Source organism: Cariama cristata, unplaced genomic scaffold (assembly GCF_000690535.1).
Source record: "Cariama cristata isolate BGI_N322 unplaced genomic scaffold, ASM69053v1 scaffold1958, whole genome shotgun sequence".
Lineage (NCBI taxonomy): Eukaryota > Metazoa > Chordata > Aves > Cariamiformes > Cariamidae > Cariama > Cariama cristata.
In genome coordinates, this window is record NW_009632618.1 from 1 (window position 1) to 12,187 (window position 12,187).

At 35.0% G+C, this 12,187-nt stretch overlaps 1 protein-coding gene across 1 annotated transcript in view; it reads right to left on the reverse strand.

Annotated features, from left to right (window-relative positions):
- Positions 1-1,944: 1,944 nt before the first annotated feature.
- The window catches only part of LOC104166458 (dynein heavy chain 5, axonemal-like), a gene marked incomplete at both ends in the record, with an annotated part of 46,746 nt that continues 36,503 nt past the window's right edge, over positions 1,945-12,187 (reverse strand). Inside the window, 8 exons of the mRNA XM_009706397.1 lie at positions 1,945-2,140; positions 3,659-3,882; positions 4,518-4,731; positions 5,775-5,897; positions 7,551-7,685; positions 8,434-8,576; positions 9,066-9,270; positions 9,752-9,928. Coding sequence (XP_009704699.1) covers positions 1,945-2,140; positions 3,659-3,882; positions 4,518-4,731; positions 5,775-5,897; positions 7,551-7,685; positions 8,434-8,576; positions 9,066-9,270; positions 9,752-9,928 — 1,417 coding nt within the window. The remainder of the gene's footprint in view (positions 2,141-3,658; positions 3,883-4,517; positions 4,732-5,774; positions 5,898-7,550; positions 7,686-8,433; positions 8,577-9,065; positions 9,271-9,751; positions 9,929-12,187) is intronic.

Sequence of the window (12,187 nt, forward strand, 5' to 3'; positions counted from 1 at the left end):
ATGATTCTATGATTAAGATCTAATTAAATTAACTGACTTTTCACTTTAACCTGCAAAAACAATGGTTAAACAAAAGTAGTATTCCAGGTGGAAATAAGCTGAATGAGGCATCTAAAAGACTCAGCTACTGATAAGGAATTAACAAGGAATACAGCAAGTAGTTAAACTATAGTGATGTTTCTACAGTTTCAAACCGTTTAAGAGAATTATAAGCTCAATCCTGTTCCTGCAGTTTTATTATTAATGTCAAAAGACAGTATGATCAAGTACTAAACCTAAGAAAGGGCAGACATTTACATTATTTACAGAGGCAGTTAGTGTAATATATTATTTTAAACTCTTCTCTAGTCTCAAGTTTCAAAATATATAAAACACTAAATAACAATGTCAAAACTAACTGGTAAAAAACACCCTTGAATAGTTTGAGGTACTTGAGAACACTAGTACCACTAACAATTTCTGTGAAGCTACGATCTAAAAGTTGATGTTCGAATTACTTCATCTCGTCTTCATGTATTTCTCTCAGAGACAAATGCATTGTGACTGTACGACCCAGAGCTACAGGGAGTATATGTGAATGTATCACTAACCTGAGCATAGGCTTATCTGAAATTGATGTCAGTTGTATTTTTTTATATATTTAAGAGCTCAGAAATCCAGTTGCTGTTCTTATACTTCCATCATAATGGGCAAGACTAAATTCCATTAAAGGGACAACTGAAACAAAATTACCCTTGCTACTCTTTTCACTTAAAGCCAAAACAGGAAGGGGTTCTCAAGGCTCTGACAAATATATTGAAGACAAAACATACTCTTTCTAAATGAGGGCCTCCTACTTTGTATTTACATGAAGTCTCATGCTAAAAGGCACATTACAGTGCAGGCACATTTAAACTGTCACCAGGAAGCAAGTTATTTTGAGAAATACATGCTTCTTTTTGCATTTATTTTTCAGTTCAACATAATGGTTTGAAGAGTAGATTCAAATTTTCACATTAAAAGTCACTCTCCACTCCCTCAGAATGAATTCCAACTTTTATTTCAGTCCTCTCTACATTACTGCAGTTTAGCAAGTTACTTAAGGATGTATTTGACTACTTTCTCACACCTGTTTGTTTTTACTTCTGTTTGATTCCTTTCAATCAAACATTTCCTATCCTTTACTGTCCTTTTGTCACTGCCTTCTGACTAGTTCAATTATCCAAAAAGAGATTTAAATGGCATTTGACCACTCATGTCAACATTTTATTGCCTCCACTATCCATCATTAGTGATATGAACACAGATAATTGAATCATCCAATGGCTTAAATAACGACTTTCCCCAAAACTCAACAACTGTTTTCTGTTCTTTTGCATCAACTGACAAATATTCCCAGGTCATTTAGCAAGGTCAGTGACAAAATGGCTTTATTTAAAAGACATAAAGACATTGTTATAAGTCATATGGATAATTCAAGAAGTTTTACTAATACTCATTTGTTACAAAATCACATACCGGGTATTTCCTAACAAGTACTGGATTAGCCCAGAGATAGTATTCTTCTACCAGGTTTCTAGGGGATGGTAGCTAGAGTGCTATCCTTTATGTAGTACTGAACCCCACCACTTCAAGTCATTCATACCACACTTCTTTCATCATTGTAGAATAATACAGACTCATGCTCACTATTTGGCAGTTTTGTCTATCTACTGCATCGATAGAAATGGAAGCAAGGCTCTCCTATACGGATAACCTGGATATAAATATGAACTTAAAAATCCCATGAATATAAAGATGTACTGCAGCTGGTAACAGACTATCTTCTAAGTCACGGGACAGAACAGCCACCCTTGATGTATAAACTTACTATGCATTTTTAAGACATATTTCTATTTGCATCTATTTTATCATATCTTCTTCCCTATTCTTGCCATCTCCATGGTTATCAGAGTCCATCTTTACCAGTTCTTTCAGGTGCATCCCTTAAGAAGTCAGCAAAGAACACATCAATTTCAGGATCCAGCAAAGCTTTTGTTTCTTCAAATTCCTCCTGAACGAGTTTTGCCACAGCTGTGTCAAACCATTTTACATCTTCTGAGGTTGTGAAACGATCAGCAATAACACACTTACATTCATGCTTCCATAGTTTTAGCAGTACCTATATTTAAAAAAAAAAAAAAAGCACATTTCAGTCAGATTAGGCTTGTAACAAAGCTATGCGAATTTAAAAGCCATGCTTTTTTTTATTTTAAAATTATATTAACACTAGAAAAGAAACAGTAGTATTTTTGGTTTATTCAGGAGAGATACCTTGAGCTTCTCATTCTGCTCAATATCATTTTAAGCTTACATTCAGTTAACTGTGCAAGAAGCCTTAATCTAGCATTCCAAATCAGAGTGCATTTACAAAATTAAGATTTTATTTCCTTAGCCCTAAAACCATATCCATACCTGTTAACATGTTTATGCACTGACAAACCATTTTAACTGGTCATTAAGTAGAAGGTGGGTAGAAATAATAGCATCATGGCATGAATAATTTCAGGCCAAACACAGATGTCACTCCCAATACTATATCTAAAGTAGTTAAGAGAAAAAAATAATGTGTAACTGTTTATAGTATTTCTTCTCCAAATTCAATATACCTTTAAAGTCCTTCAGTTTGGTAACAGGAGGGAGAAGGAAAACCTGTCAGGTTCTTAATTCTAGCAGCACTGGGTTTAACCCTACACTATTACTACACAGTAGTAGAAAAAGTTAAAAGTACTCCTTGAAGACCTCTTGTTTGAGCCTACAGTACTTTGTATGAATGACACATACTATGTCAAGTCTCAGAACTAATATGTAAAATTATACAATCAGATTTCAAGCAACTGTTTGTTATACTTCAAAAGACATTGAGAATATATATAGATATAATCATCTTAGTGCTGTATATTTTTACCTTCAGAAATTAAACTCAATTCTAAAATTTAAATTTTAGATGTAGAAGAATTCAGGAGCTTATTCAACAAGCAGAGAAGTACACTAAACATTAAGTGATTATATAACCCAAAAAGTATAACAAATTTTCCATGATTACCACAAATATTGCTTTTCCAGCACTTCATGTTTCAGTGCTCAAATCACTAAATGACTTTTCCTTAAAACAATTAACAGAGAAATGATGCATAAAGCATTGAGCTTTTCTGGAAGACAGGTGGATTATTGAAAAAAAATATGACTATGACTCGTTACTGCTTCTTCCTTTTAAGCCATAAGCCAGATATTAGGAAGTGACTGAAAGCCTCAAGACACTAGTGGAGAGGGGGGAATTGTTTATTTTTTTAACCTATATATATTCATTTTCATTGGGTTAAAATAAGTTCATTGCTACTCATAATTTTCTTTGCTTGATTCTTTCAAAAAATTAGCATTTGTAATAGAACAGGTAGATAGAAGCAAACCTTCTGTCAAAAGCAGTATTTCTTGTTGTAGTTATGAAACAAAGATGTCATTTCAGTTGGTACTGTAAAAGCTGGACTAAAACATCTTTCCCTCCAAAAAAAAGGAGAAAAACTTCTTTAATTAGAAATTATATTTTCCTAAAGCAAACTCAAATGCCAAGAAGTTAGACTCTTCATTCTCTTTGCTACACTAATTATACACTAATAAGCCACTGACGTCCTGCACTTACCTTTGGTTCATTGATCACTTCTGATGTAGTGTTCAGCATTCCTTGCCAAATCCTTGAGAGGTCTCGAAGGTTGAAGACATAATGGAACTTGGCTGGTGTGGGCAACATTTTTAGCTTGGTAATCTGCCACAGCCTGCGTGTCAGTGGAACCAATTTGGATACTGTTTTCTTCACATCTTCTGAAAATCCCCGCTCACTACAATAGTGCCCTTCTCCAATTATACCTGTGAAAAAAAATTGACAAATGAAAGATTTTTCTAAGACACACTAGTGCAACACCAAGAGCTATGATCATCTTAAGTTTATTTTTCTTTTTTTAATTCCCAAAACCTTTTCTAATTTGTTGACATGGCTTTCCAGTCTTCAATCAAATCTTCATTCACCTGGTCTTAACACCATTCTGCCACCAGTTCACTGGGTATTTAGCTCTTAATTAACTGTGTGTTAAAAATGGGTTTTTTCTACCAAAATAGTTTCCACAGCCTTTCCATAGCTAATCTGTTCTCCAAGACCAATATGATCCTGTTGTTTGTGAAAGTCTAGTCATTAATCACTCATTCTTAGTACCAGTAGCACCTTAGCAACTCTCCAGCATTGTCACTAAAACCAGGTATGGCCTTCATGACATTCTTCCTAACACTTAGTATCCCAATAGATTCAGAGATGTGACTGGACCTGAAAAACTTACAGATTGTTGAAATTCCAGGTGGGGAGTGATTACTGAAGGAAAAATGCTGGTAAGCAAATCAGAGGGGGATTAAGCCTCAATTTTAATTATAATGTTTATAAATAGAGGGATGAAGAAAAATCAACTATAGTTTTTAAAAATGGAATGGATACAAAGCTAATTTCCCTTTACCAAAAATTTTGTCAATGGAAGAATTAGAAGGCAGAGTACAGTTGAATACAGAAAATTGTCTCTTCAGCCTCTGTGGAATATCATTGCGACCTCCCCCAGGGTGGATCATGGCAGCCAAAAACTGAATGTCCACAATGTTGGTAAATTCACCAGGCTTTTCCAGATTATACAGTCCATTCTGTTCCATCAGCTGCCTAACTATCTCATTAGTGACCTGTAAAATAACCAGGTATTATATACTAGAATATTATACACACAACTAAATTAAATACAAAACATATCTATGTACTTGAAAGACCTAATAAAGAATATATCGTTACTTTGTCTCCCAAACTTCTGCTTATTTGCTTCACGAGAAAAATGCACTGCTAGGAATAAACACATTTAGATCGTCCTTTTTATTGGTAATATCTATGGACAAAAATCCTAGGAGTAGAGGGGAATCCCTAGCTTAGAATCAATCCTTCATACTTCATTCTTGCTTGAATGCTGCACAATTTCCAATACTATTGTATTGGAAACACTTCTCCCTTTTAACACAAAATTTCCAGTTTGTTCTAATCGAGCCAAAACTGATACATCTTCACATGTTGCATTTGCTACCAAATATTTTGATGAAATTTCCATGTGTAACAATCACAACCACGGTTTTTCAATCTGCAACACAGAATTACTTCCATACAAAAGAATACAAGATTCCTTTGCTTAGTCATAAATAGACCCCCTGGCTTTTCTGTTTGACTAGATGAAAACATCCCACAGACAGTATATTATACGACTATACTTCTCTAGAAATTCTAACATTAGTTTCCAAAGCAATATACTTCAGAACAATCTTGCCAATGTACATAATGATTACTTGCATTTTTTTCTAAGCAGAGAAGTCACTTCTTACCTTTCCGCATTCACAATATTTTAATTATTGTCCACACAGCCAGTTTGCTATCACAATTTGTGTGCCAAAGGTTTTTTCTAATTAATTTTGATTAAAAATGACTGTTGCTAAAAAAAAATTGTTAAAATTATACAGGCATGTTCTAAGGAGTACTCAAACTGCTTCTTGTAGTCAATATATTTATTTTCATTCATGACAATATAAAATTAGACAGGTTCTTTAAAAAGACTGTTTAAAAATTAAGCTCTACATATCAAATTTACACCCTACTGCCTGATTGAGAAGAGAAGCCAGTTTTTCAGTGTAGCAATGAAAGAAAGAAAAGCTACTTTGCCTTCTCTTTTCCTCTTTTACAAACTAACCTGATCACCCCATTCGTTGATTATGGGCATATTCACATCATCAATGAAGACTGTCATCTTTTTGCCTGCAGGCGGACCATAAGTTGTGCCCATGCGCTTGTCCACATAACTTTCTATGGTACGCTGTTAAAAAGCAATTATTAGCACAGTTACAAAGACCCCTTCCTGTCATACATGATTCAATCATTTAAACACATTGATGGTTTTGTTACACAGACTTTTACTAAGGAAGGTTTAGACAAAACATCTGCTGGAGGTAATTGCACTAGTTCAACTACAATGTCTGAAATCTCATGCTAAACAGCATTAGGTTGGTATCAGATATAACAAATGTCTAGTGTAGACAATCATGTCTAACAGTTTCATAATTTTGAAACCATTTCGAACTTTTCTTTCATTTTATTCATTTATCAGTAAAATTGACAGCTACTAGCGATAAAGATTAAAAGTAATCATCTGCCAGATCTGAAAGATATGATTCTTGAAGACCTTTCTAGCAGACATCAATGTACTTCATAAAAGCATACAGAGATAACTAAACTCACATACATGAACAGATTTGATTAAGTAACTTTGCTTAACAGTAAACATATCACTACTTTTCTTCCCATCAACTTTCCATTGCTCCATTCTTCTTAAGGTCCAGTTTTTATTTACTCCATATCAAATGAAACCTCACTTACCCATGCATAGTTATTCTTTAGTGCAAATTTAAACATCCGCATTCTTACATTGTGCTGAGGCTCCTGTACAGTAGCCTGGAAAGCCTTCTTACAGAAGTGGCAGAGGTAAGAGCAAGTTTTCAGAATAATTTAAAAGCACATGTGTTGTAACAGACAATGTTTTGGTCTAGATGGCTATCAGAGTCTTGATTGTTAGACTTGCACACCTATTTCAGATGTCTTGATCATCAACAGACTATCATAATCAATAATCTTGACATCTATTTTTATGCAATTATACAAGATTTTTATAAAATAGATACACCAACACTACTTTTTGTTTCTATAGCCCAACGAATAGAAGGAGAACTACTAAGGAAAATAAGATCAAAATTACATACTTGTATATTAAACATGTTAATAGTTTCTACTATGCTATAGAGTCAGATGAGAGATGATGCATCAAGCTTATAGACAGCACTTCTTATTACAGCACAGATGGTGCTTTGGCTTGGCATATCAAACCACATTAAAAATATTTCCCATATATATTGCCAACGGGTTAAAGAAACTTGAAATAATTCAAAGTAACTCAGTAGAAATTTGGACAGGGAGTACAGTTCAGGATTTAAGTATTCATAGTTCTATTTAGAGCAGCTGCACTGCATGTATTTCTTTTTAAACGAGTAATTTAAGTTACCGAAATTTAAATTGCAGACAGCACTTTTTTTATGACAGATTGCTGTGGATAGCACTTATTTTACTCATGGCTTTTAGTGAAATCTGAGGGAACCCACTGACAGCTCTAACCAATTAGTGAGAACTGATACATTTGACATAAAAACATTAAACGAAATGAAGCAAATAATATGCACGGTACTATAATAGCCCAAGAACAGCTCAGTAACTACCAAAGAAGTTGAAGGGAACATGGTTTTTACAGACGTCTTTTAAATCATGTGTTAGGACACTTAGTCCTTTTGACCAGGTGCTTTTTTGTTTCTGCACTCACTTTCAATTAAATAAACCACTTTCACAACCATTCTCCTGGCAAATTCTCAGAACAATCTCTGAATTCAGTCGAGTTGTATTAGAAAGTGAATGACTACTATACCTGGAAAATTAATGGGGTAGTTGCAGATGAAAAATTCAAACTCTTAGCCATATGGCTTTCAGGGTTATATTTTGACATAAAACTTTTGATGATAACAGTCTTTGCAGTTCCTTGCTCACCAATTAGTAGGACAGCCTAGACAAAGACAACATTGAAATAAGATGAAACACAAAAGGTGGGTGTCTTGACAGTCTCAGCAATTCCATTTAGCTTTTAAACTGAAATGAAACTAGAAAAGTTACGTAAAGTGAATTCTCAATAAGGGACATGCAGAAGCAAAATAGTTAATGTCTCATATTCTTTTGCAGGCCTCACAAGTTAGAAATATTTGCAGTTAATGGCCACATCAGTCAGCATAATTTAACTAACAAAGGAACGGATTATTCGTAAAGTTGATTATTTGAAAACGGACGTACGGTCTAGAGCCTCAATATCTGAAAGATTTCAATTGCTGTTGTTATTTACCATATTCTGCCTATCTGACACAGTTTTGGTGAAGAACAGGTTGCATAATCTAAAGATACATAAACTCTGTAATTGTGCCATGTGGGCAGAGCTCACAGCAGAGTCTGGCACTCTGCTGCCCCATGTGCTACCCCAGCTGCAACAGCTACATGAAAAAACCGTTTCTGTTCTGACCTGATCTCAGCTGTAATTGTGGTTATTTCCACTACAGAAAGGATGGGTGAGGGGAAGATAAAGTCTGGAAGCAGTGAGTATTCAAGAGTTTAAGCATATTTACATGAATCTAGCTCCTGGAATCACAATTTTATGTTAAAAAAAAAGTTGTTCTTTTTCAATAATATAATATTTCACTTCTAATTCAAAAACTTTGTCATGTGTACTGTCAGTGCTATTTAAATGTGAAATATAGAAAAAGTACCTTGCCCTGTTTTGCGATGGTTTCAATAAGGAAATCTGTTCTCACATTGTCGACATTAGGCACAAGAATGGAGCCATACTCTGGAGTGCTGCTACTGGGATATACATACTCTTCAACACGTGTATTCCAGTGCATCCATTTACCTAATAAGAAAGAAATTAAGTTAATGTTTTAGAAATACAAGGCATCATTGCTTCTTTTATTTTCCATTAAGTTAACTCATCTGTCAGTGCCTCTCTCTCACATACAATAATCCCACTCTGTAAATTCAGACCAAAATTATAGAATCATATAATCATAGAATATCTCAAGTTGGATCTAAGATGATTGCTCCTCTTTCCTACATAAATTACGATAAGGATAAGGCTTGTCTATTTTTGTTCACTTGACAATTCATCGGCACAAAGTCCATGCATCTTTCTGTAGCAATATATCCATATTCTGATTTCTCACAGGAAACAGGGAAAAAGCTTTATGCAACACCAAAAGTAAAGTGTAGCTGTAAAACAAACTTGCTAAGGAACACAAAAGAAGGTAAGCTACAAAAAAATTCTGAGTTAATTCTCTAAAAGCAGCACAATTTTAAAATTACTTTTCAGTTTTATTCCATACCACCCAGCTGGGTTACTAACCATCAGATGCCACATAATAATCAAACATGGTATCTTCCCTGCCTTCTGGGATACAGGGAAGATCAAGTTTTATTGTTGCATGGTTTCGAAGCCAGTACTCCATTTTGCATCGGTCTTCCAGTTCCAGTAATGCTCCTACACTCCACATAAGAGAGAAGATGTATAGCCTTTCCAAATATTTTGGAGTCAATTCCCCTCCTTGCTCCTGAAAGATTAAGTTAGGGTTTTATTTTCAACAGTCTTAAAATTCTACATTAGTAACACCAGGTTAAAAGCCTTCAGTCATATTCAAATTTACTGACGTCTTCATCAATGAACAGACTGAATCAATATCATGTAGAGCACAAAATACAGAAAAGCATCCTCTAAATATCACTTTTAATCACCCAGTATAGCATTTGATTTGTTTAACTTCTAGTTTATAATCTGATAATAATCCATGCAAAAAAACCTTAAGGAAAACTGCTGTCTGATGCATACTCCAGGTCAGTGCTTAACATCAAATCCAAATGTAAAAGAGTGCACATCCTAGCTATTATTTTCTGAAGAAAAAGAAGGTACTCCTTACTAACCTGCATCTTCATTTATATTCCAAGTCATCACAGAATCTCCTCTCTACAAAACCTCATGACTTAAAATTACCTCCATTAGATTAAGTAAATATTAAAAAATCCACACTACTTTACCTTAGGTGGGATAAGGCCCTGCAGCATATTAATGCTCTGCATAATCACAAAGGCTTCCAACATCTCAGTCTTGTATTGCAGACACTGAATGCTGAAGCGGTATAAGTCTGGGAACGATGAATAATACAGCTGACGTAGAATTTCAGCTTCTTGAAAGGAATGTCTTTTCAAAAATCCCTGTTACAAAGCATGGTGAGAAAATAAATTTAGTTTCCAATGCAAGTCTCAGTAAATTCAACTAGTAATTCAAAACGTCTAGCAAGCATGGAAAGTTGATTTCTTTTGGGGGAAGCTCAGATTCCCTACCTGTTGGGCAGGGTTTGGATAGCAGAAGGTCAAACTTTACCCAAATACGCGTAATTCCTATTGCATGTTAATGGTGGACACCGAAGAAAAAAAAAGCACTTTAATGTTTTCAACAGCACAAAAATAACTTTTTTCAAATATTTTTTAATCACAATGGCTGTTTAATGTATATAACAACTCTGCAAAGAAATATCGTATGTACTGAACACAAGTTTGATTTATTCTGCACAATGTCAGTTTCCAGCAGTGATACAAAGTACCCCAGAAACAGCTGGCAGTTAGAGAAAAAAAATTCGGACTTAAGGGGAGATGTCTGCTGGTGTGTGTAGTGTTTTATTGTGCATCTCAGTATCTGTAATGCTGCATAAACAAAACCTATTTAAAACTACCTATTTCTTAAGATCACAGAATATGATTTGTTCTTTGATGCCTTTAGCTCGAAGTAGTAACCTGCTGCTTTGAGTTACCCAGATTTCCCTCATCTGTGTGGCAGAATGCTTCTCATTTATATCCCATGAATTTATCTCCTACATAAAATACACTCATCAGCAAAAACATTTGCAGATTCTTCCCCAAAATTCAAACCAAAATTTGGCACAAATTGAAATCAAATAAATTCAATTTAAATATAAGAAAGAACTTCTTTTGTTGTTGTGAGGGTGGTCAAACACTGGAACAGGCTTCTCAGTAAGCTTCTGGAGTCTCAAAACTCAACAGGACACAGTCCTGAGCAACCTACACTAGTTGACCCTGCTTTGAGTCCATTTAGTTCTATCACAACAGTAAGCAAATCCTCTGGTGAGCAATGTGAGATTAACATCTACTCTGATCTGCTAGAATATGTAATTTATTGCACTACAAAATAGATTTAAAGGGAGATGTACTGAAAGAACTATCAATATATTTTATTTATGAAGTAAAACAAAACCAAACAAACAACAAATAAATGTTATTGGCTCAAATGATAAATAACTACAGGTTGCAATTTTATAGCCAAATTTGGGGTGGGGGGGAGAGGGAGGTTGGAAGGGTTGTTTCATGGCTGAAATGAAAGTAATTTGTTCTGTGTTACCCTAAAGAAAAAAAAATAAATCCATGTTCTTTTTTCCTTTTGACTGTTGTTACCACCAAAATAAATTAAAAGCGTAAGGTCATGGATTAAGTGAAACTACTTTCACGCAACGCTTACTTCAACACAACTAAATTCAGTCTGCGTATCACTTTAAAGTGAGGAGGTAAATCATGACTGATAAAGCAAAATAAAATGTTTTTCTTTGGTTTTGCTATCTTTGCAGCTGAACTTATACCTCAACTTAAACTGCAACACTCAAGTTGTCTGCAAATTAACCAATGCAAGGAGACAGAGCTGTGAGAACCTAACATCAGTAGGCCCTATGAAGTGCTGTAAGTACAGAGAGGAACAATACATGCAGAACCTCATGGGAGCAACTGTCCTAGATGCATAATTTACACTTACATTTTCCCAAGCATCCATATTCGTTTAAAAAAAAAAAGTAAAGCCTTGCAGTAATATACATAAGGCACTTGTGTTGACTGCATGTATTTGTGCTAGTAAAACTCCAATAATAGCCAAATTTTTAGGAAACTTATAAAACACCTTTTTTTTCCTAACAAGAATACAAACACTTTGGACTTGGCAAAGAAACTTATCAAATGAATTAGTGATGACTCTCAAGTGTTGCTAAGTAGCTGTGATTGAACAGCCAGCTCCATATGATTTAATATCATTCTAAAGGGAAAGGCTCTAGGCACTACTACAGAAATATGGTAACAACCCCCTGCAGCAACCCTTAGTCTTTCCCAAGCAGCAAACCTCCATAGGCAACAAGTCACAGTACATGGGTGCCTCCATCAGAGCAGGGAGTTTTTGATGACAATCACACTCCTTTTCCTCTTAATTGGTTAAGGTTAAGCTGGGTTCTGATGCCTCCTCTAGTGGATCTTGCTGCTCCTCACCTGTCCTCAGGGCACTATACCTGACCTGCCATTTCAGATCTGCAGGTGGAAAAGAAACCTCATTTCTGTTGCCAGAAATCACAAGTTCACAGTCTTCCTCATCTTGACAATTTCTGTTCACCAAAGCTCTAAATGCAGTCTCTCACTCACTCT